General features: G+C 50.0%; 1 protein-coding gene across 1 annotated transcript; it reads left to right on the forward strand.

The window, feature by feature from the left end:
- The first annotated feature begins 627 nt into the window (after positions 1-627).
- Positions 628-19110, forward strand: LOC133762513 (G-protein coupled receptor family C group 5 member C-like). Its single transcript, XM_062195522.1, has 2 exons — positions 628-664; positions 18264-19110. The coding sequence occupies exons 1-2, from the start codon at positions 628-630 to the stop codon at positions 18857-18859; spliced, it is 633 nt and encodes a 210-aa protein (XP_062051506.1). The 3' UTR covers positions 18860-19110.
- The last annotated feature ends 4754 nt before the right edge of the window (positions 19111-23864 follow it).

The following is a 23864-nucleotide window of genomic DNA, read 5'->3' on the forward strand; positions in this document are numbered from 1 at the left end:
GAGAGAGACAGAGAGAAAGGTCTTCCTTTTTGCCATTGGTTCACCCTCCAATGGCCGCTGCGGCCAGCGCATCATGCTGATCCAAAGCCAGGAGCCAGGTGCTTCTCCTGGTCTCCCATGCGGGTGCAGTGCCCAAGGACTTGGGCCATCCTCCACTGCCTTCCCGGGCCATAGCAGAGAGCTTGCCTGGAAGAGGGGCAACCGGGATAGAATCTGGCGTCCCAACCGGGACTAGAACCCGGTGTGCTGGTGCCGCAGAGCGGAGGATTAGCCTGTTAAGCCATGGCGCCGGCCAAAAAAGGATTATAGTCTTTATTCCAGGAGAGGGGAGGAACCAGTGGAGAATTGCAGCTAGTTGGGCATGGTCGGATCAGTATTTGGAACCGACCTCTCTGGCTGCTGTGTGGAGAATGGGCAGGAAAGAGGGGAGACTGGACGTGCAGAGGGCACACAGTAGCTGCGTCCAGGGCCCAGGTGAGAGATGGTGGTGGTCTGGCCTGGCATGGAGGCCAGCCAAGGAGAAAAGTGGCTAGAAATAGGAGTCACTTCGTTTGCAGAACCCATTGGCCCTGGTGCTTGTGTGGGCTCGGGCAGGGAGTGAAGAGCAGGTGTCACTGGGGTGACGAGATGGCCGAGGAGCAGCAGGCGAGGGCTTGCCTGGGAGGTGAGACTCCAGCACAGACACCTGCTTCTGAGCCCGGCCCCTGTGCTGTCATCTCTCAGCAAACCAACCGCCATGCCGGCCACCCAGCCTGCAGCCGAGCGGACTCGGGGAGTGCCCGAGCCAGAACCAGGCTGCGGTCTGGTCTGAAAGGCTGCCCGGGAAGAGGCCCCTGGCAGACGGAGCTGGAGTCCAAAGGAGTCCCCAGGCAACAACATTTGGAACCGAGAGTTGGAAGGAAGCACGGGAGCAGGCGGGAAAGGGCAGTGGAGACTAAACCAAAGGCAGGAGGGGTCAAGGAAGGAGCCGAGAAGCCGGCACAGGGCCTGGATAGGAGCCGAGGAGGGCAGAGCAGCCTCTGTTCTGCCTGTGGCTGCGCGGGTAGGAGCCAGGCCTTCCGAGAGAGTGCACTTGAGTATGGATCTCGCCTGGTTGGGTGACCCTGAACAAGTCACTGGACTCCAAGACTGTTTTGTTCAGATATCATAATATTTATAATAGCTGTTTCTCTGGGTTGTTTTGAGAATTAAAGGGATATGCGCGAAAAAGGAAGAAGAAACTTGCAATACAAAACCAGTATCTAGAATTTAATTTTTTTTTTATTTTTGACAGGCAGAGTGGACAGTGAGAGAGAGAGAGACAGAGAGAAAGGTTTTCCTTTGCCGTTGGTTCACCCTCCAATGGCCGCTGCGGCCGGCGCACCGCGCTGATCCGATGGCAGGAGCCAGGTGCTTCTCCTGGTCTCCCATGGGGTGCAGGACCCAAGCACTTGGGCCATCCTCCACTGCCTTCCCGGGCCACAGCAGAAAGCTGGCCTGGAAGAGGGGCAACCGGGATAGAATCCGGTGCCCCAACCGGAACTAGAACCCGGTGTGCCAGCGCTGCAAGGCGGAGGATTAGCCTGTTGAGCCACGGCGCCGGCCTTAGAATTTAAAAAGAAAAAAAAAAAAAAAAAAAAAAGGCCTACAAAACAATAAGAAAAAAGGTGGCCCATCCAGCAGAAAAACAGGCAAAGACTTTGGGGAAACACTTACAAAAGGATGTTAACATGTATAAAATAAAATATATAGGGGCCGGCGCTGTGGCATAGCAGGTAAAGCCGCCACCTGCAGTGCCGGCCTACCATATGGGTGCCGGTTCAAGTCCTGGCTGCTCCACTTCTGATCCAGCTCTCTGCTATGGCCTGTAAAAGCAGTGGAAGATGGCCCAAGTGCTTGGGCCCCTGCACCCGCTTGGGAGACCCGGAAGAAGCACCTGGTTCCTGGCTTCAGATCAGCACAGCTCTGGCCTTTGCAGCCAATTGGGAAGTGAACTAGTGGATGGAAGACCTCTCTCTCTCTGCCTCTCCTTCTCTCTCTGTGTAACTCTGACTTTCGGATAAATAAATAAATTTAAAAAAAATATATATATATAACATGAATAAAGGGAAATGCAGTGACATTGTACAGGCACCAACATGGATGAATCCTATAAAAACAATGTTGAAGTCAAAGAAGCACAGCAGACATGCAGGAAGTCTGCTCCCATGGCTTTGAGGTTTAAAAACCAGGCATCGACACTGTAGCTAAATACAGCAGACACTCACCAGATCGGTGCAGCTGAAGACCTGGACCCTCCCATTTGTTAGCATGGGGAGCACCAGGAAATCTGTGTACCACTGGTGGGGAGGTAGATTAGCATAACCGTTTTTGGAAAACACACTGGCGTCATGCAATAAAACTAAAAACGTGCCCACTCCACAACCCAGCAGCTCTGTTCTTGGGTATGTGACTGTAAGAGGAACTGCTCGTGTACTCCAGAATATGTATATACATACGCGAGCCCGTCCGCGAATTGAATGCTTGTGATGACCTCATCCGGGAAGCAACACCAACACCCATCACTGCAGAGTGCATGGGTGGATTGTGGTGCATTCACACCATGGAGCACTGCACGTGCTGAGAAGGGAGGAGCCACGCCAGGGAGCAGCATGAATGGACCTCACACAGCCTTGACTCCAAGACCTAATAACATTGCATGAGATTGTACTTTAGAATCCAAACAGAAGCAGCACTGCAGGGAGGGTGTTTGGTCTAGTGGCTGGGGCGCTGTGTCCCGCATCGGAGCCCCGCATCCAACTTGGGCTCCTGACTCCAGCTTCTTGCTAACGCAGACCCTGGGAGCCAGCACTGATGGCTTACGTAACTGAGTTCCTGCCACCCATGTGGGAGACTTGCAGGAGAGTTCCTAGCTCCTGGCTTCTGGCATTTGGGGGGTGAATCAGAGGATGGGAGGCCTTTTTCTCTCCGCCCACCTGTCAAATACATTTTCAAGGCAAAACTAAACGATAAAGGAAGTGATACAGTTTATATACTACAGTGCATTGCTGTTGAGGAAATACAAAGTAGAGAAACAAAGATCACCAAATTCCGAGGAGGGCTTGCCTCTGGGGCGGCGAGGGCTCTGGGGTGTGTAGGAACCACTCGGAGCAGGGGTTCTGCAGCGCCCCCCGCCCCCAGGCACCATTCTTTTTCCTGACCGCGAAGGTGGTTGCACAAGTGTTTGCTTTGTGATTGTTCATTATGCCGTGCATTTGTTTTGAACACTTAGATCTAAGAGTATTTTATTCCACAATTTAAACAGGTTTGAAAAAATGAGAGCTAACACTTGTAAAATGCTTGGCGTGGTGCCTGGCCCATTTTAAGAGCTCAACAGATGGCGATTTTATTGACTGTTATAACCCGGTTGTTAGAGCCATGTTGTCTCCTAAGCAACCCTCCGGCTCCTGGACTCAGCCCTCGTCTCCACGAGGCCTGGCTCCGAGGAGGAGAGTGTGGACTCGTCTGTTTCCCAGGGTAGCATGGAGCAAAGCTCGTCACTTAAGGCAGTACTGCTCTGCTGATACAGGTGTGCGTGTGTGTGTGTGCGTGTGTGTGTGTACCGGGTGGCCTTAAATGCTTCCCCGGTGTGCTGGCAAAGTGTGGCCACGTGTAGAACTTTTCCTCTGTGGGGACATCTCTGTTGTTATGTCATTCCGGAAAGCTGGACGGCTAAAAGCAGAGCACCACATGATCCTGGATAAGAGCCAGAACCCAGCCTGCTGCAGGTCACAGAGGTCAGGGGTCAGAGGGGGAGGTGGATGGCAAGCTGGTGCCAAAGAAAAGGGACCTCTGCACTTGAAAGACAGGGTGTGCGGCAGGGAGGTGAGGGGGAGGGGAGAGTACAGACACACCCAATCTGGAGTGATACCATAAGGCCCCTGATGAATCCCAGGGGAACTGTGTTTTCCGTTTAAGCCCTTCAGGTACAGACCCCCAACTTCTCATTGTCCACAGACAGGTCCATAATCTCTGACTCAAGGAAATCTGAGGATGTCGCCATTTCTTGCAAGCCTGGCAAAGCAATCGCCACTCCATAGTTATTGGAAGGGCGTCATGTGCAATAGCTAATTATAACCCCGGCTAATGACGAACTCGTGCTCATCAGAAGCCAGGCTGTGTGCGGCTGTCTCATCCTCACCTCCCCCCTAGGAGGAGCTGCTCTTGTCTCCCTTTCAGCAACTACAGCTGAGGCACAGAGGAGTTAAACCACTTGCAGATGGTCACACAGCTGGTGAGGCTAGAGCCACGAAGAGGGATCGCTCTTCTTCCAGGGTCCTAGAGCAGGGGTGGGGAACCTTTCTTCTGCTAAGGACCATTGGGATATTTATGACATCATTCATGAACCATATCAAATTATCAACTGAAAATCAGCACGCTGTATAGATGGACTGAATTTCCAGTCCCGGCTGCGCTGCCTTGGCAGGGCCAGACCAGATGATTTCACGGCCTTACCCTGCCTGCGGCTGGATGTTCTCTGCCCCTGTTCTACAGGGAGGGTGTGGCCAAAGGTTTGGGAGGCAGACGGAGGCAGTTTTGCTAACAGTAAGCAAAAATGTCCTGACAAGCGGTAGTCCTCCGTTTTCCATTGCTACAGCAAAATACCTGCAGCGAGGACGTAGACAGAGAGGAGTTTTATTTAGCTCTGTTTTGGAGGCCGGAAGTCAAGGAGCGTGGCCCCCTGGCTTTGGAAAGGAGAGAGATCACGCAGCAAGGCAGGAAGCCAGAGAAGCTGGGAGGGGCCGGGCTTGCTCCTCTAACGATGCTCCAGTGAGAACTAACCAGGCGCCGTCCGGGAGAACTACAGCAGTTCTTCCCAAGGGCAGGGTCCCCTGTGACCCAATTATCTTGCACAAGGCTTCCCCTCTTAAAGGTTCCAGCACCTCTCACCTCCCCGCACTGACCATCGAGCTTGTGACATGGGAACCCACTGGAGGACACACTCAAGCCATATCCAGACCACGGCACAGACCCACTCCCGCAGTGCAATGAGGCATTTTGGAAACAAGCAAACTCTCTCTCTCTCTCTCTCTCTCTCTCTCTCTCTCTCTCTCTCTCAACAGCCTGGCTATATATCAAATATGCCTTAGAAGAAATTCCTGCTTAGGGTGGCAGGCTTGACCAGATGCCTTTGAAGGGCTTTCCCAAGAACCCAAAATTGGAAGGGTAGGGCTTGGTAGAGCTTTAGTGAAGGGGCTGGACCGTGTGCTTATTTCACGCTGTCTGAATACACTTTTCACGTCGATGGTCCCCAGAGCTCTTGAGATGCAGTGGGGCTGTTTTCCTCCTGTCTTTCAGCAGACAGTAGTGCACGGAGGCTTCTGACCAGTGCAACGCCTTCCTAAGCTTTAGAAGAGAAGACATTTGCACAAGCCACTCTCCCTCATGTCTGTCTTGGAGGCCAGATTCACTCATCTTTTCCCATGGACTCTCCTGCCACACCTCTCCCAAGAGCAGCATGTCTGTTGTGAACCCTACGAGCGCAGAATTCACAATAAGCTTTGATGGCTGTGGGGCTGAAATGATACGTTGGGCTTTGTTTCCAGGGTGACAAAACCTTCCTTGGTCTATTTCCATGCCTGTGACCAGTAGAGATGCACTAGTTTCAGTGTTCCAGAGCCTCTGCCACCACCCTCCAGGATAATGGAGCCACTAAGCGGCTTGGCATTGGCTCTGATCGAGACTTTGCTGTTACCTGACAAAATGGATTTGGTTGTGGTTGATTATCTCACCTGGCGCTGGAATACAGACCCTGGTGTTTCCCCCTGGGCAGGATATCAGAGCTGAGTTGCATATAGTTGCTTTGCAGGTCTTTGACTAATAACTGACTTAACCGAATGTGTAGAAGCTTAGGAGTTGCCATATGCACCACCTAATTTATCACTGCACATAGCGTTAAGTAGTTCATTAAGTATGCTAATTAAATTGGGTTTATTGAACATACAGTGTATGCTTCTAAAATAGGTTTGATTTTTTAAGAGGAATTTTAGCCTCACCAAAAAGAAATTGAGAAGGAAGTACAAAGTTTCCATTACCCCCTACCCCAACATATGCCCAGCCTGCCCGTTATTCCCCACCCGTGGAGTGAGTCTGCTATAACTAATGAACCTTCACGGACACATGGTCTCCTCCCAGAGTCCATTGCTTATGTCAGGGTCCGCTCTTGGTGGTGTTCATCCTATGGGTTTGGACACACGTGATGACGAGTGGCTGCTGTGACAGTATCATACAGAATAGTGTCATTGACCTAAAAATCCTCTGTGTTCCACCTGCCCGTCCCTCCTATCCCGCAGCCCCTGCCAACCATATTGTTTTTAAAAACATTCTGCATGGCCTTGCCTTTTCCAGAAAGTCATTTAGTTGGATTGTATAGTATGCAACCTTTTCTTAAAAATATGTATGCATTTATTTGAAAGGCAGAGTTACAGAGAGAGGGAGATGTGGGGGGAGAGAGAGAGAGAATCTTCCATCTACTGGTTCACTCCCCAGATGGCCGTAACAGCCAGGTCTGGGCCAGACGGAAGCCAGGAGCCTGAAACTCAGGTCTCCCATGTGGGTGCAGGGGCCCAAGCACTTGAACCACATTCTACTGCTTTCCCAGGCACATTAGCAGGGAGCTGGATTGGAAATGGAGCAACCAGGACTGGAACTGGTGCCCATACAGGACGCCAGCGTCGCAGGCTTCAGAACAACTCTTTCATTCACTTGGTTGTCTGCAAGTAAGTTTTCTCCAAGTCTTTGTGTGGCTTGACAGCTCATTTCTTTGAAGTGCTGAATAGGATTCCATTGTCTGCCTGTACCATAATTCTTCCATTTCCCTAGGGAAGGGCAGCTTCCTGCTTCTAAGTTTTGCCGATTCTGAGTCAAGCTGCTAGAAACATCCACGTGCAGGTTTTTGTGTAGATGCAAGTTTTAACTCTCTTGGACCAATGCAGGGGAGCCTGATGGCCAGATCACGTGGGAAGAAGATATTTAGTTATGTGAGAAGCGGTCTTGCAAAGTGGCTGTGCCATTTTATATTCCCACCAGCAAGGAATGAGGGTTCCCGTTGCCTCACAGCCTTGTCAGTGTTTGGGATTTTCATCATTCCAGTGAGTGTGTAGTGATACTTCACCATTGTCTTAACTTGCAATTCGCTAATGATACATGATGTTGAGGGTATTTTCATCTGTTGCTTTTTTGCCATCTAAATATCTTCTTTACTTTTAATTTCTAGTTTATTCATTTAAGAGGCAGAGAGAGACAGACAGACACACAGAAAACTCCTAGGTATTGCTTTATTCCCCGAATACTTGCAAGCCAAGCTGGGAACTCAATCCAGGTCTCCCTCATAGGCGGCAGGAACTCAATGAATGGAGGCATCATTGCTTCCTCCCAGGGCAGGTCTGCATTGACAGGAAGCTGGAGGCAGGAGCCAGAGCTGGGGACCAGATGTGGGCACCTTAACCACTAAGCCAAATGCCCACCCCGTATATCCTCTTTGATGAGGTGTCTGTTCAGACCATTAGCCTATTTTTAAATTGGATTGTTCATATTATTTTATTTGAGACAGAGAGGGGTCCAAAAAAAAAAAAAAAAAAACACCACAAACTCCCATCTACTGGCTCACTACCCAAATGTTCACTATGGTTGAGGTTGGGCCGGGGCTAGAGTCAGGAGCCAGGAGCCAGGAGCCAGGAACTCCACTCAGGTCTCCCACATGGGTGTGTCAGGGACCCAACTACTTGAGCCATCACCTGCTGCCTCCCAGGGTGTGCATTAGCGGGGAGCTGGGATCAGGAGTGGGAACAAGCTGGGAATCGAACGCGAGCACTCCAGCGTGGGACACCAGTATCTTAACAACTGCTAGACCAAACTCCCAGACACACCTTTCACAGATATCGTCTCCCAGGCTGTGGCTTGTCTTTCCATTTCCCTGAATTCACACGGTCCTGTTAAATATTGTATGGGTGTATAAAATATATTGAAGCCCCAACCTCTCTCTGTCTTTTAAATTACCTTTATTCTTATTGGAAAGTCACTATTTCCTGGTGCAGAGAAATCTTCACTGCTCGTCTTATTAGCTACGAGTGAGGCTTGCAGATGGAGTGTGGAAGGAGTGGAGACTGGAGGGTTGGTATGCTTGAGAAAGTTGCTTGAATATTGGAAATTGATGTCACCATCAGCTGAAGCCACCATGTTTGGTGGCTTCTGTGTTGAGGCGTTGGCTTATCTGGGAAGAGAAAATGTCGCTAGTATCCTAAGAAGTGTTGATGACCGATATTTATATGTTCCTTTCTGATTCACTCTCGGGGGCATTATTATCTCATTTGATGAGGGCGAAGTAGTGATGACTTCCTCCCCCCCAAAAAAACTGGGCTATAGTAATTTCGCCAAGAGAAGATTTTGTTTATCTGGATCCGTTTTGCACTGTGAAATATCCGGCGGTACTGAATAGAAGCTGATCCTTTCTACACAGCCTGGAGTCGCAGGAAACACCTCACACGGGGAGTCAGCATTTGCTTATATTGAATTACGCATCAGCAAGTGAACACGACATGTGAGACTCCAGTCACATTAAACAAACTCGCGGTGTCTCTCTTCGTAGGTGAGAAGCAGGGCCCAAAAACCCCACGTGACTTGCTTGTCAGATCTCTTCCATTTCGACACCCGCACAGCATCCACACTAATCAGCCCTCGGCAGGAGTCACTCTGGAGTATAACGTCCAATGTTAAATGAAAGGCGAACTTGAACACTGGGCCTGAGGACATACACGTTGCTAGGGAGCACACTGAGCCGGATGCCATATGTGGAACACGTGCTCTGGATACTGTGACCTCAAAGAAGAAGAAATAGTCAGGGTACCCAAAGGTGCCTTTATGCCTCAGGGACAGCCCGCAAGGGGTAAGGAGATGAAGGGACAGTGGTCTCTGCCCAGGAAGACAGCTGGTCCCCCAGCTGCAGGTCCTCTTGGGTGAGACTGATAGAAATATTCCGCATAGCCCAAGCTGCAAGATTCTACAGAGCTTAGCAAGCAGGAGTCACAGAACCTTGGGACTAGGACACACCTGTGGCTGGGGCTCTGGCAGCGTGAAGATCGTGGGGGTGGTCCCTCCTGCAGGGTTCAAGTCCACGCTCTGTGCTTATGCACAGGGCCTTGGACAATGGATTTAAACCTATCAGTCTCAGGTTTTGCTTTTGTACAACCGGAACAATAATTTCTGACATCCAGTCCTGTTGCAGAAATGAGCGATCATTTACATCCAATCCCTGGCCCATAACAGGCACTCAAGAAATGTTAAGCAACTTGAAAAATCGTTCAGACTTTATTCATGCATCTTGTGACTCCACCGCGGGCCAGCGTGGTGGCGTGTTGGGGTTAACCACTGCCTGTGGCACTGCATCCCATACGGGCTCCGCGTCAAGTCCCAGCTGCCCAGCTTCTGATCCAGCTCCCTGCTAATGCACCCGGAACGTAGCAGAAAGTGGCCCAACTGTTTAGGGCCCCTGCACCCACATGCTAGACCCAGATGGAATTCCGGCTCCTGGCTTAAGCCTGGCCCAGCCCCAGCTGTTGCAGGGTGCTCTCTCTCTCTCTCTCTCTCTGTGTGTGTGTGTGTGTAACTGTCTTTCTTTTCTTTTTTTTAATTCCCCCCCCACCACAATTTCCCTCCCCCCCACACCCCTCCCATCTCCCACTCCCTCTCCTGTTCCATTCACATCAAGATCCATTTTCAATTATCTTTGTATACCGAAGATTGATTTAGTATATATTAAGTAAAGATTTCATCAGTTTGGACCCACACAGAAATACAAAGTGTAGAATAGTGTTTCAGTACTAGTTATAGCATTACTTCACATTGGACCCTAATTTAAGGACAGATCCCACATGAGACATAAGTACACAGTGACTCCTGTTGTTGACTTAACAATTTGACACTCCTGTTCATGGCGTCAGTAATCTCCCTAGGCTCTAGTCATGAGTTTCCAAGGCTATGGAGGCCTTTTGAGTTCGCCGACTTCGATCTTATTCCGACAGGGTCATAGTCAAAGTGGAAGTTCTCTCCTCCCTTCAGAGAAAGGTACCTCCTTCTTTGATGGCCCGGTTCTTTCCACTGGGATCTCACTCGCAGAGATCTTTCATTTAGGTCATCATCATCTTCTTCTTTTTTTTGTTTTGCCGCAGTGTCTTGGCTTTCCATGCCTACCATACTCTCATGGGCTCTTCAACCATATCCGAATGCCTTAAGGGCTGATTCTGAGGCCTGTGTAACTGTCTTTCAAGTAGATAAATAAATCTTATAAACAAATGATTCCACTGTAAAGAAAGCCCAGATGCACCTTAAATATATTCCCACTTATACGGCTTTCTTTACAAATGAAACTCTATACAACTAGGATGCTCTCAGTTGCAAGGAAGAAAGCACTCAACCCAAACTAGCATTAAAACCAAGTGAAGGGCCGGCTCAGTGGTGCAGAGGGTTAAGCTGCCCCCTTTGACAGCGGCATTCCATAGGAGTGGTGGCTCGAGTCCTGATTTCCAATCCAGCTCCCTACTCATGTGCCTGGGAAAGCAACAGATGATAGCCCACGGGCTTGGGCTCCTGCCATCCATGTGAGCTATCCAGATAAGTTTCCTGGTTTGTGGCTTCAGCCTGGGTCAGACCTCACTCACTGTTGCAGCCATCTGGGGAAAGAACCAGTAGATGGAGGATCTCTCTCTCTCTCTCACTGCCTTTCAAATAAATAATCTCTCTCTCCCTCACTGTTCTCCAAGGTGCTCTGTTTTAAAATACATATATAAATAAATGTTTAAAAAAGTGCATTTCTTTGTCCCATACCTGGAAATTCCCGTGAACAAGTCAGCGTCAGGACAAGTTTGACTCAGCAGCGCCATGCGGTACTTATTACAAGACTTGGTTTGGTTTTGCTTTGGCTTCAGCTTCATTCTAAGTCTGGTTTCCTTGGTTGTTGCAGGGTGGCTCAGCAGAAGTCTAGATCCGTAAATTAGAAGTAAGTTTATTTTGTGGGATGGAACATCCACTTGTCTAGTGCCTGTAACAACACGAAAGTTTCTTTTCTCTCCATATAAAGGAAAGCTAGAGTTAGGCAGTGCAGGGGCTGGGAAGGTGGTGCCACCATGTATGGGCCCAGATGTTTACCTTGATGCTCCATATCCTAGGACCTGGCTCCCCTCTCTCAAAGTCACCTCAAGGGCCAAAACAACTGCTAGAGTTCCAGCCATCACATCTACACTCCAGGCAGGAGAAGGGGCAGACCATAAGCTTGGTGCCTCACTTTTAAGGAGATTCGCGGGAAGCACCGCACAACCCTGTTGCCTTTGTCTCACTGACTGGTATTTATGCACAGGGGGCAGCTGGAGGGGAGGCTGGGGAGTAGAATGTTTTGCAGCTGGAAACGGAATCGTGCTTATTCCCGAGAAGAAAGGAAGAATGGAGACTCAAGGCACCCAGGCTTTGTTGCTGCTTAGAGCCACAGCTTCTGTATTCAGGCCCAGTAGGCAGTCTTGGGGAAACTCCCACAGAAGGGGAAGAAAATGTTTCTAAGAGGCAGAGAGAGAAAACAGAGAACACATCTCACATCTCATTGGTTCAAAATGGGTCTCGTACACATCCCTAAGCCAATCACTGGAGGGGGTGGGGCAGTGGCGATGCAGAGTGCTGCATAGCTAAGCCCGTGAGCGCCCTCTCCTGGATGGTGGGTGGAATGGGTTCCTCAGCCCCGCAGGACATTCAAGGATCCCATAGCACAAGGGAAGCGGGCAGTGTTCCCCTTCCCAGCCCTAGTCCTCTTGACTTTTAATAAAACTCATGAAAGATGTCTTACATTAGACCTCTTGTCTGATTTGCCAAGCAGCTTTCAGTGCCCGAGGAAGGGCAATAAGAGAAAACGATGCAGGAGCTGCACAGGGGGAGGGAGAGGGGGAGGGGGGGGAGGGAGAGGGAGGAGAAGGTGGGGGGAGCCGGCCCTGCCTGGGAGCCCAGCACCAGCCTGCCTAACCCACGCCCACCACCTGTGCCCAGGCTGCAGTACTTGGAAAAGGAAGAAGAAGGCTTTCTATCTGCCTGTGAAGTTACGTAAGAAACACACCCCCGGCCTTTGGGCCTTGGAGGGAATTTGTCTACAGTGCGGCTCAGAGTTGAGCTAGGGAGTGGATCTAGTTTGCGTAGTCCAAGACTGCTCTTCTCTTTGTCTAGGGGTCCCTCCTCTTCCTCCTGGCCGCCCTCCAGGAGGGGCCCGGGGGAGGACTTGCACTCAGTTCCCAGGCACAGAGCTCCTCCTGGGATTCCTGCCCTTGCACCTTCCCCAGCGAGCTGCTTGCATTAGCATCTTAATAACTGGGAAGGAGATCCTAGCTAACATCATCCCCAGCCACTGTGGGCAACGTGTGTGAACACTAACAGCAGTAGCCAGAGCTAACACATCACATGGGCTTCTTGTACGCCTGGCTCGGTTTCACTGATCCTGGCTTGTCTGTGTTGGTGACTCTATTTTATTCCCTTGTGCTTTCTGAGGTAGCAGCTCTTTACAGATGCGAAACTGGGCTCAGCAAGGCTGTGCAGCTTTCTCAAGGGCATTCAGCAAGTGCCAGAACCTGGATTCAAGCCAGGACGGGTCACCTCTGTGCGTTTAACCCTGACACTATAGCATCAGGAGGTGTCAGGACGATTATCACGCACAGTTTACAGATAAGGAGACAGGTACACAGAGAGGAAGTAGTCCTGGAGCCAAGCACAGGCAGGAAACCAGAGCCCGGGGCCTTGTCTGCTGTGTCGCATTGCCTCCTCCAGGGACACAGAGTCCCCTGCGCACCATGTGTGATCACAGAACTGGTCTGGAGCAACTCGGGGTGGGACAGGGTGCACAGCTGTGCTTGAGGTGCCCCCCAGGCCCCATCAATCCTGGTGTGGCCCTGGGGCCTGGTGGGGAGGGAGTGGGGGTGGGGGGCAGGGTCTGGGGCAGCCCTGTGAGAAAGGAATCCCCTCTCAGCCCCAGGAGCAGAAGCCACTTGTGCTGTCGCTGCTCCCTGGCTTCGCTCATTTCATCCCTGGGCCATTGGTCAGGGTGTCCCAGGGACCTCCTGGAGGCCTTGGAGCACGGAACCCCACATCGTAGCCACACCAGTTAAACAAGGGGGGTGGTCATCTAGTTGTCCCATGCCTTGTTCAGCAAAGGGTTCATGGCCGTCTGCAGAGACGCCTGGGAGAGTGCCTCAGTGGTGTGATGGCGTGGCTGCAGCCCCAGCTTTCCTGCTCCCCTGCAGCCCCGTCCCAGCCTCTCCCTGCGCCTGGGCGTCTGTATCTAAATTGGGCATGACGGCTTCCGGGTAGACCTGGGGTGAACATGAGTGACTGTGCACATAAACCTGCACCATAGCGGTGCTCAATGGGCCAGTACGATTACTGTAAGGCAGACAAGGATTTAACAGAGGAAAATAAGACACAGGGCCCCAAAACAGAGCCAGGAAGGAAGCCCGCCCAAAAATGTTCATTGTGGAGCAGGCATTTAGCCCAGCTGCTGAGACACCCGCATCTCGTATTGGAGTGCCTAGGTTCAAGGCCCAGCTCTGATGTCTGATTCCAACCTCTTGCTAATGCAGAATTTGGGGAGTGAACCAGCGGCGGGAGGACCTCTCTCTCTCTCTCTGTCTCTCTCTCTCTCTGCGTCTCTTCCTCTTTCTGTCTGTAACTGCCTCTCAAATAAATAAATAAATAAATAAATCATTCAAGTGCCTGGCAATGAGATGAGTGAGGCCCCAAAGTCCTCCACGAGGCATGGCTGTACCATTTTAGTTTAAAAAAAAAGCATGAAGACAGTGAAGTCCTTATTCTGGTTATTTTTTAAAAAATGAATATATGGCACTTTGAGGATATTCAGGGCATATCTATTTTATTGTGAAATTTTTCCTAATATATCAGACCCCCCTGATAAGAAACACTCCCAGTTTGAGGCCAGCATTGTGGCATAGCGGGTCAAGCCTCTGCCTGTGACACCGGCATCCTGTACTGGGCGCTGGTTCGCATCCCAGCTGCTCCACTTCCCATTCAGCTTCTTACTAATGTGCCTTCTTACTAATGTGGAAAGCTACAGATGATGGCCCAAGTGCTTGGGCCCTAACAACCCATGTGGGAGATCTGGATGGAGTTCCAGGCTCCTGGCTTTGGCTTGGCCCAGCCCTGGCCTTTGCAGCCAGCTAGGAAGTAAACTCTGTGGATGGAAGATCTCTATCTCTGTCTCTCCCTCTGACTCTGTCACTCTTCCTTCTGAATAAGTAAAATAAATGTTAAAAAAAAAAATCACTCCCGGCAGAATGCTCCAGAAAGGCCAGATATGGTTGATGCAGTGCCGTTTCTGCATGGTTGTCAGTGTAACATGAGCAGGATGCCCGGGCACCCTGCTCTCCTCGGCTTCTCCCTTTTCCCTGCCCGTGTCACCTCCAATTCCCTTACCTTCTGCCCTGGGCAGCTCAGAGAGGTCTCAGGCCGGGGACCTGGAGCAGCAGCAGCAAGCCAAAAGTCCTGTCTGTCCTCTCGATCGCTCCCTGTGTCCCTGAGGCCTTGCCATCATTTGCTCGGGCTCTCTTTCCCCTGGGAGCTGTCATCTACCCAGTTAACCGCCTCTACCAAACTCCAAATTCCAGTTACTTTGCCACAACATGGAATCGAGTTCATTCCTCATTTTCTCCTTTATTTCAGTCCAGAGCCAGACCTGGCTTTTCTCCCCCGTACAGCCCCAACATAGCTCACTTGGCGCGTCTTCCTATATAATTCATGCTCTGATGTTTTGATGTTTGAAAGTGGCCACTACCATTGTCCTACACAGCACGTGCCCCCCCCCCCCCCCCCCGCTACATCATGGATACTGGAGCTTAGGGAACTGTCAGGAATTAAATTTGTATAATAACATAGTAATATAACAAAAATGGCCCCCAAAAAGCAAAGGCCAAAGAGTACGGTTAAGTAAGCAATGCTGGAAAGTAGGGTGAGGAAGAGGAGGTGGCTGTGGGCTGGCATGGCCCAGTGGGCTTTCGGGAGAGCGGGGATGTTGAACCGCGCATGAGCAGTGGTGAACGGGGAGACAGCGGGAGGAGGTCGCAGGGAGGAGGCACAGCTTGAGCAGAGGCACGGAGGCGGCCTGAACCACAACCCCCAGCGCCAGAGGGCTGAGCAGCAGGCGTGCAGGCTGGCGGGGAAGAGCAGGGGTCTGACCAGGCCAGGAGGAGATGCGGAAACCAGACTGCGGTGCCGGGGGCCAAGCGTCTTCTGGTAGCGTTCCTGAAGCGAGCCTGTTGATCCTGGCTCCCTAGGACCGAGACATCGACAATGTCAGCTGCTCCCGTGCGGCTCTCTAACCAGGTCTGTCTTCCTGCAGCGTCTGCTTGTTTATGACAGAGCGCGCTGATACGTCGAGGGTGTCACATCAGCCTTGTCTCTGCACCAGCCCAACTCGGTGACACGAGCACCTCGGAGCCCGGCAGATGGGAGCGCCACTGCAGAGCAGCTGGGGAGGCTGCCGGGCGCTGGAGCCCGCTCTGCCGCACAGGTGCTTCACGGCCGGGCCGGCAACTTGGCCGTGAGTGAAGGCAGCAGCAGTGTCTGGGGCTCAGACCCCAAGCCGGTGTCCAGGCTAATTTTTTTTTTTTTTAAAGATGTACTTATGTATTTGAAAGTCACAGTTACACAGAAAGAGAAGGAGAGGCAGAGAGAGAGAGAGAGAGAGAGAGAGAGAGAGAGAGAGAGAGAGAGAGACTTCTGCTGGTTCACTTCCCAGCTGACTGCAAAGACTGGAGCTGTGCCAATCCGAAGCCAGGAGCCAGGAGCTTCTTCCGGGTCTCCCACGTAGGTGCAGGGGCCCCAGCACTTGGGCCATCTTCTACTGTTTTCTCAGGTCATAGCAGAGAGCTGGATCGGAAGTGGAGCAGCCGGGACTCAAACCGGCACCCATGTGGGATGCCAGCACCACAGGCAGAGGCTTTACCTGCTATGCCACAGCGCTGGCCCCATAGGCTATTTTTAAAAAAATGAATATATGGCACTTTATGGTGGTTCTGGAACTTTGGCCTGTAGGAGCCTCCTGGAGGGCTTGGTACCATCCAGGTGCTGGGCCCCACCTGTAAAGTTTCAGATTCACTAGGTCTGGGGCGGGGTCTGAGGACTTGCACTTCTATGAAGTCCCTGAGTGACATGGATGCTGCTGGTTGGGAGACCACACTTGGTTAACCACAGGTCTACTCCAGGGTTCCATTGTTAACTTATACAATTTTTCCTTTCTCTTTCTGTAAAGGAACTTCAGACTTGAGAGAAGAACAAATAGAATCAAAAGACAGAAAAAACCCAATTGTCCATCAGCTGAATGAGTGGATAAACAAATTGTGGTATATCCATACAACAGAATATTATTTGGCCATGAAAAGGAATGAAGTCTTAACACACCTCCAGCATGGTGGACCTTGTAAACATTCTACTAAATGAAATAAGGTTGTCACAAAAAGCCACATATTGAATGATTTCATTTATATGATATGTCCAGAACAGGCAAATTTATACAGACAGAAAGCAAATTACTGGTAACCAGGAACTGAGGTTATAGGAGGAATGGGGAGTGAGACTGCCTCTTGGGTGTCCCTTTGGGATGATAAAAAAAAGTTTTGCAGGTGGACAGTGGTGATGGTTGCACAACACTGAATGTGCTTGGTACCACTGATGTGCACATTAAAATGATAAAACAGTGGCCTGTATTGTGGCACAGTGCATTAACCTGCTGCCTACAATGCTGCCATCCGACATGAGCACCAGTTTGAGTCTTGACTGGTCCACTTCCCATCCTGCTCCCTGCTAATGCACCTTGGAAAGCAGTAGAAGATGGCCCAAGTACTTGGGCCCCTGCCATCTATGTGCGAGACCCAGATGGAGTTCCTGGTTCCTGGCTTCAGCCTGGCCTAACCCCAGGTGTTGTGGCCATTTGGGAGGAGGGGAGAACCAGTGGATGGAAGATCTCTCTCTCTCTCCCTCTCTAGCTCTTTCAAATATATAAATCTTTTAAAAATTAGTGAAATGGTCGATATTGCGTTGTAAGTATCTTACCATAATAAAAAATGAAGAGTAAATGCTGTGTTGTTCTCACTCGATGGTGGGGATGGCTGAAGGTTTACAGGAGAGAGGGTGGGAATGCAAGGGCTGTAAACCAGCGGCTCAGCCCTGATTGCACAACACCTGTAGAGGGATGTGTGAGTGTGTGTACACTTTCCTAGTCTCTTGTCACTTTTCCTTCTCCCCTAAACTTGAGCTGTATCTGACTTTCCATTTCTATTCTGTAGGAAATGTTCTCTCTCTCTTTTTTAGTGATTTAAGTATTATTTACTTGAAAGGCAGAGTTAGAGGCAGAGAGAGAGAGAGAGAGCGAGAGCTCTTCCATCCGCTGGTTCACTCCCCAAATGGCTGCAATGGCCAGAGCTGGGCTGATTCAGAGCCAGGAGCCAGGAGCCTCCTCCAGGTCTCCCACTTGGGTGCAGGGGCCCAAGGACTTGGGCCATCTTATGCTGTTTTCCCAGGCCATAGCAGAGAGCTGGACTTGAAGAGGAGTAACCTGGACTCGAACCGGCGCCCATATGGGATGCCGGCACTGCAGGTGGTGGCTTTACCTGCTATGCCACCACACCGGCCCCACCTGGAGGATTCTGACACCACACCCATGTCTTAGCTACACCCAAGACCAATTATATCAACTCTCTGGAGGTGAGACTCCCCCGCTGATTCCAACATACAGCCAATCAGATGGGTTGCTGAGCTCCCTGCACAGTGACCTGACCACCGTCACGGGACATGGAGACTTTTCATCTTCCAAACTTGCTCAGGAACGGAGTGCAGCATCCAAAGAGGAGGTCTGCGGATCACACTGGGCCAGGGTTTGAAAATCAGCTCAATGACCAAATGCTGGATGAACCCGGGCAGTTTACTTAGCAAGCACGATTACACGGGTTGTTTTGTTTGTTCTTTGATGAGGCATACGTGAAATAGCTCCGCTTGCCAGGCACTGCAGCGCCGTTTGCTGTTCCGTCATCACCCACGTCTCTGCAGCTCCTCCCAGGTGGAGGGGAGGCACAGTGTCTGATTGCTGTGAAAGTCCCAGCACGGTAGTACCAAATACAGGAAGTTAGCCTGCTCCTTCTCCTGAAGGCAGTGTGGGAGATCACTTCGTAGCCCAGGGCAGGAGGGGCAGGGGCAGGGCAGGAGCTCACCTGCAGGGCTGCTCACCACGGCCACGTCCATTGCCATCTGGGTGGTGTGGATCGTCATGTACACCTACGGCAACGAACAGCACAGCAGCCCCACCTGGGATGACCCCACGCTGGCCATCGCCCTCGCCGCCAACGCCTGGGCCTTTGTTCTCTTCTACGTCATCCCCGAGGTCTCCCAGGTGACCAAGGCCAGCCCCGAGCAGAGCTACCAGGGGGACATGTACCCGACCCGGGGCGTGGGCTACGAGACCATCCTCAAGGAGCAGACCGGCCAGAGCATGTTTGTGGAGAACAAGGCCTTCTCCATGGACGAGCCAGCCTCAGCTAAGAGACCAGTGTCCCCGTACAGCGGCTACAACGGGCAGCTGCTGACCAGCGTCTACCAGCCCACCGAGATGACCCTGATGCACAAGGGCCCGGCTGAGGGAGCTTACGACGTCATCCTCCCGCGGGCCACGGCCAACAGCCAGGTGGTGGGCAGTGCCAACTCAACCCTGCGGGCCGAGGACCTGTGCGCGGCTGCCCAAGGCCACCGGGTGGCCACACCGCCCCAAGATGGCAAGAGCTCGCAGGTCTTTAGAAACCCCTATGTGTGGGACTGAGGTGGCGCAGCCGGGAGGAGCCCGGAGGAGCCAGAGGAGCCGGATCCTCAGGACCCAGCCCGGGCGAGGGACCCTCCTGGAACCGGTGCCCTGTGGCTCCCTTCTCCCTTGCTGGCTGGCACAGGGCAGCTCTTGTCTGAGCCTGAGGCTCCCTGTCTGCCAACGTCTGGGTGGGTGTCCTGGGCGGCCCCACCCACTCCTCAGTATTTGTGGAGTCGGGGAGCCAGCCCCAGCTTCATGGCAGGGTCCCCCGCGGCGGGGACGCTCCAGCCAAGTAGTGTTTTTGGGGGGGCGTGGTGTGGCCGCCAGGCGCTCCGGGCCGGGCTTGCTCCTCTGTGAGGAACAAAGGTGCCTAATAAAGTCTGCTTTGGTACTCGTAAAAAAACAAAACAAAACAAAACAAAACAAAAAAAAACCAGTGAGCTGCTCTCAAGCGCAGACTTTCTCTAGGGCGCCCGTATTGCGGTGCAGCAGGTAAGGCCGGCACTTGTGACACCGGTGTCCCCTAGCAGAGAACCAGCTTGAGTCCCACCTGCTCCGCTTCTGAGCCAGTGCCCTGCTAATGTGCCTAGGAAGGCAGTGGAGGGTGGCTTGAGTACTTGGGCCCCTGTCATTCATGTGAGACACCCAGATGGAGTTCTGGGCTCCCGACATTGGCCTGAGCCAGGCCTTTTGTAGCCTTTTGGGCAGTAAATCCGTAGGTGGAAGATCTCTTTCTTTCGCTGTCTCTCCCTATTACTCAACCTTTCAAATAAATAAAATACAGACTTTCCCTTGTGTACCAAGCTTTCCAATGATATAAATATACTGTAAGCTAAAACAGATACAATCCACCCACGACTTGTAGTAACAATCATTTGGATTGTTCCATGCTTCGGTTCAGTCCTTGTTTGTGGTGACTGCAGGGATACAATTGTATATTCTGTGTTTTGTTTGTCATCCCGTTCTCTACCTTCTGCATTTGTCTTGTTCTTGTAGTTCATTATTGATATTTTAAATGGCTACATGGTATTTACCAAATAGCCTTACCATAACTTACTGTAATGTTCTCCTATGGTGAAGCGTTTTGATGGCCTCCAATTTTCAATATTAGAAATTGTACATAATGAAAATATTTCTGCATATAACTTTTAATTACATTTGATGTATTTCCTTAAACTGAAATTCCTCTAAGTTACTGGGTCAAGGAGTGAGAACTTTGTTAATACTCCTGAACCCGCTCTCAGATTGCTATGGTAAAGGACTGGTGTACCAATTCACACTGCTCCCAGCACTGTGTGGGCGGATCATTTTCAACAACTTGCCAATACGAATTCTGTCATTTGTAAAGTGGTTACAAGTGGTACGTAAGCTAATTTAATACAAGCTTGTGAGATTCTGTGTCTAACTTTCTGGCATGCATAACATCTTTCCCCATGCCTCCACTCATAGCAGCCCCACTATTTTGTAAACTGCTCAGGGGCATGCAATGGAAAATCAATAATTACTTTTTGAAGTAATGAATAATTCAGATAATCCCGCCTCCCGATAATGCTTCAGGTTTTTCTAACGGAGATTTTTTTTTTTTATTTTCAAAATAAAATCATACTTCCTCTTTCACTTATGTTGGCAGCTGCAGAGGGCTCTGTTTGTAGGGGGAAAAAAAAAGTCTGAAAATCGTCACTTGGTGGGAAGTCAGCCTCCCCCACGCAACAGAAAGAAACCAGCTAAATCATTGCTCTTTTCTTCTAGCCTCTCTCTCTCTCTGCACTCCCATCTCATTTCCTGTCTACTTACAAAGAGCCAGCTCGACACGAACTAAGGAAAAGCTATTTGCAGAGTGCATGGGTGGAAAATCAACGCAAATAGCCTTTCCTTAGCTATTGAGCTTAGCGTTCGCTCTTCCAGCGGGAAGAGGCTCGTGCGTGCCCAGGTGATAGTATTTGTACGTCGGTATCCATTGATCGGGACAGTTCCTGGCAGTGAGCAACTGTTGTGCATTCAGTAATGCTTTTAAATAGCTGTGTGTTTTATAAATTCCAATAGCGCCTACGTTAGTTTCAAACACAAGAGTAAAAATGTGTGTGAGACCAGTGAGTCTGGCTCTGCCATGGGCTGCACATTTGCATCCTCAGCAGCTGTGAGTGTGCTCTCTGAGAACAAGCCAATGTCTTATTATAACTAGGAGGGGCTCGACAAAGGAAGGAGGCTGGGGAGGTCCTTGCCTCCTAACCAGTGCTCGCTGGTACTTAGCACCGCAACCTGGCTCCCTTAATTTTTTAAAGATGGCAAACTTTATAAGTCTGCTTCCTGCCTGTTCACCTTTTTCTCATCAGTAACACCAACAAACCATAAATGGCATTTTTAAAATGTTTTGCTGCCTGAAATAACATCTTCTTCTACTTAAAAAGCAGTAAAAGCGGTCTCTCTCCTCTGTTGCCTTCGTGGGCAGAAATATCCTCACATCTCGTTTGTCTTCAGCTTTGTCTAGAACCAAGTTCGTCTGGAAATGCAATAGGCCATGTGTTTCCATCGGGGCTGGGGGGCGGTGGTTTGTGACCTTGATTTTCAAAGAGAACTGATGCTGGTGGTTTGCAGAGAGCTGACCTGTATGCGAGGGCTCCCTGTCAGAGGATAGCAAGGTCCCCCCAGGTCAGTCTGTAAGCGCTGATCTTGGAGAAGCGAGCGGCCTCGTTCAGGCTGTGATGGGACCACTGCATTCCCTGCCTCAGCAAACAGCACTGTGCTCGCTGGAAATCTGGGTGTTCTGCTCCCGCAGTTTCCGCGGAGCAGTTACAAATGAATGAATGATTGAATGAATGAATGAATTTATATTCTTGGGGAGAAGAGAGAGAAAGTGAGAGATCCCATCCTTGGGCTCATTCTCTAAATGCCCACAATAAGGGCTGGGCTGGGCCACAGCCAGGAACTCTGTGGGTCTCCCACGTGGGTGGCAGGGATGCAGGTACGTAAGCCACCACTGCTGCCTGCCAGGGTATGCATCAGCAGGAAGCCGGAATCGCGAGCAGAGAGACTTGAACTCAGTCACCCTGACACAGGCTGTGGGCTTCTTCAGCGGTGTCGTTTAATTCCATTTTCCATGAATGTTTTGAAGTCTCTGCATAGTTAGCTTCCTTCTCGATGGAGCTGCATGTAAACATAGGCCTATGAATTCAATGAGCTCTGTGTCTACCCAGCCTATGTGAATGTCCCTGTCAACATGTGTTCCCCGATAAAACTTGACGCTTGCTCTGAGTCCTCACTAGTTTGGTTGAGTAAGGTTAATATTTATCCTGATTAAAGGACATTTTATATCCTTCAATTCCTTGTTAAAGATGGCATGATATAAAGGGGCCTTCAGAAAGTTATAGAAAATGGAAAATGTTACAATTTGGGACATGCTCAAGCTGACTTGCCCCAAGTGGTGGAGTTAGAAATGTGCCAGGGGATTCCAATACAATCCCATCAAGGTTGCATGTATCAATGCCACCTCACTAGTCCAAGTGATCAATTTCAGGTCACAATAGACCATAATGGTAGGTCTAAGAGTCAAAGGGATCACATAAACAAGACTAGTGTCTGATAATAATAACTGATAGACAAAAAGGGAGAGAAAGATCCAGCATGGGAAGTGGGATACACAGCAGACTCATAGAATAGCAGATGTCCTAAACAACACTCTGGCCTCAGAATCAGCCCTTAAGGCATTCGGATCTGGCTGAAGAGCCCATGAGAGTATTGTAGGCATGGAAAGCCAAGATACCATGGAAAAGAAAAAAAGAAGAAGACCTAAATGAAAGATCTCTGTGAGTGAGATCCCAGTGGAAAGAACGGGGCCATCAAAGAAGGAGGTACCTTTCTCTGAAGGGAGGAGAGAACTTCCACTTTGACTATGACCCTATCGGAATAAGATCAAAGTCAGCGAACCCTAAAGGCTTCCATAGCCCTGGCAACTCATGACTAGAGCCTAGGGAGATTACTGACGCCATGAACAGGAGTGTCAAATTGTTAAGTCAGCAACAGGAGTCACTGTGTACTTACATCCCATGTGGGATCTGTCCTTAATGTGTTGTCTAATGTGCAGTGATGCTATAACTAGTACTGAAACAGTATTTTTACACTTTGTGTTTCTGCGTGGGTACAAACTGATGAGATCTTTACTAATTATATACTGAATCGATCTTCTGTATATAAAGATAATTGGAAATGAAAAAAAAAAACCTGGTGTTAAATTGGAAATGGCATGGAAAATTAATTAATTTTTAAAAAAATATTATGTAGGATCTCTGTCTTTAATGTGCTGTACACTCTTATTTAATGCTATAACTAGTACTCCAACAGTATTTTTTTTTCACTTTGTGTTGCTATATGGGGGCAAACTGTTGAAATCGTTACCTAATTTATACTAAACTGATCTTTTGTATATAAAGAGAATTGAAAATGAATCATGATGTGATTGGAAGGGGAGAGGGAGCGGGAAAGGGGAGGGTTGTGGGTGGGAGGGAAGTTTTGGGAGGGGGAAGCCATTGTAACCCATGAGCTGTACTTTGGAAATTTATATTCATTAAATAAAAGTTAAAAAAAATAATAATAACTGATAGAACAAAAAAGGGAGAGAACGATCCAGCATGGGAAGGGGGATACACAGCAGACTCATAGAATGGCAGATGCCCTAAACAGCACTCTGGCCTCAGAATCAGCCCTTAAGGAATTTGGATCTGGCTGAAGAGCCCATGAGAGTATTTCAGGCATGGAAAGCCAAGACACTCTGGGAAAAAAAAAAAAAAAGGACCTAAATGAAAGATCTCTGCGAGTGAGATCCCAGTGGAAAGAACAGGCCATCAAAGAAGGAGGTACCTTTCTCTGAAGGGAGGAGAGAACTTCTACTTTTACTATGGCCTTGTCGAAATAAGATCAAAGACAGCGAGCTCAGGGGGCTTCCATAGCCTTGGAAACTCATGACTAGAGCCTGGGAAGATTGCTGACGCCTTAAACAAGAGTGTCAATTTGTTAAGTCAACAACAGG

Source organism: Lepus europaeus, chromosome 1 (assembly GCF_033115175.1).
Source record: "Lepus europaeus isolate LE1 chromosome 1, mLepTim1.pri, whole genome shotgun sequence".
Classification (NCBI taxonomy): domain Eukaryota; kingdom Metazoa; phylum Chordata; class Mammalia; order Lagomorpha; family Leporidae; genus Lepus; species Lepus europaeus.

Coding starts and splice junctions, on each gene's coding strand:
- LOC133762513 (XM_062195522.1), top strand. CDS start 628: ATGGCCGAGGAGCAGCAGGCGAGGGCTTGCCTGGGAG. Junction 665..18,263: donor GGCGAGGGCTTGCCTGGGAG/GTGAGACTCCAG, acceptor GCTCACCTGCAG/GGCTGCTCACCACGGCCACG.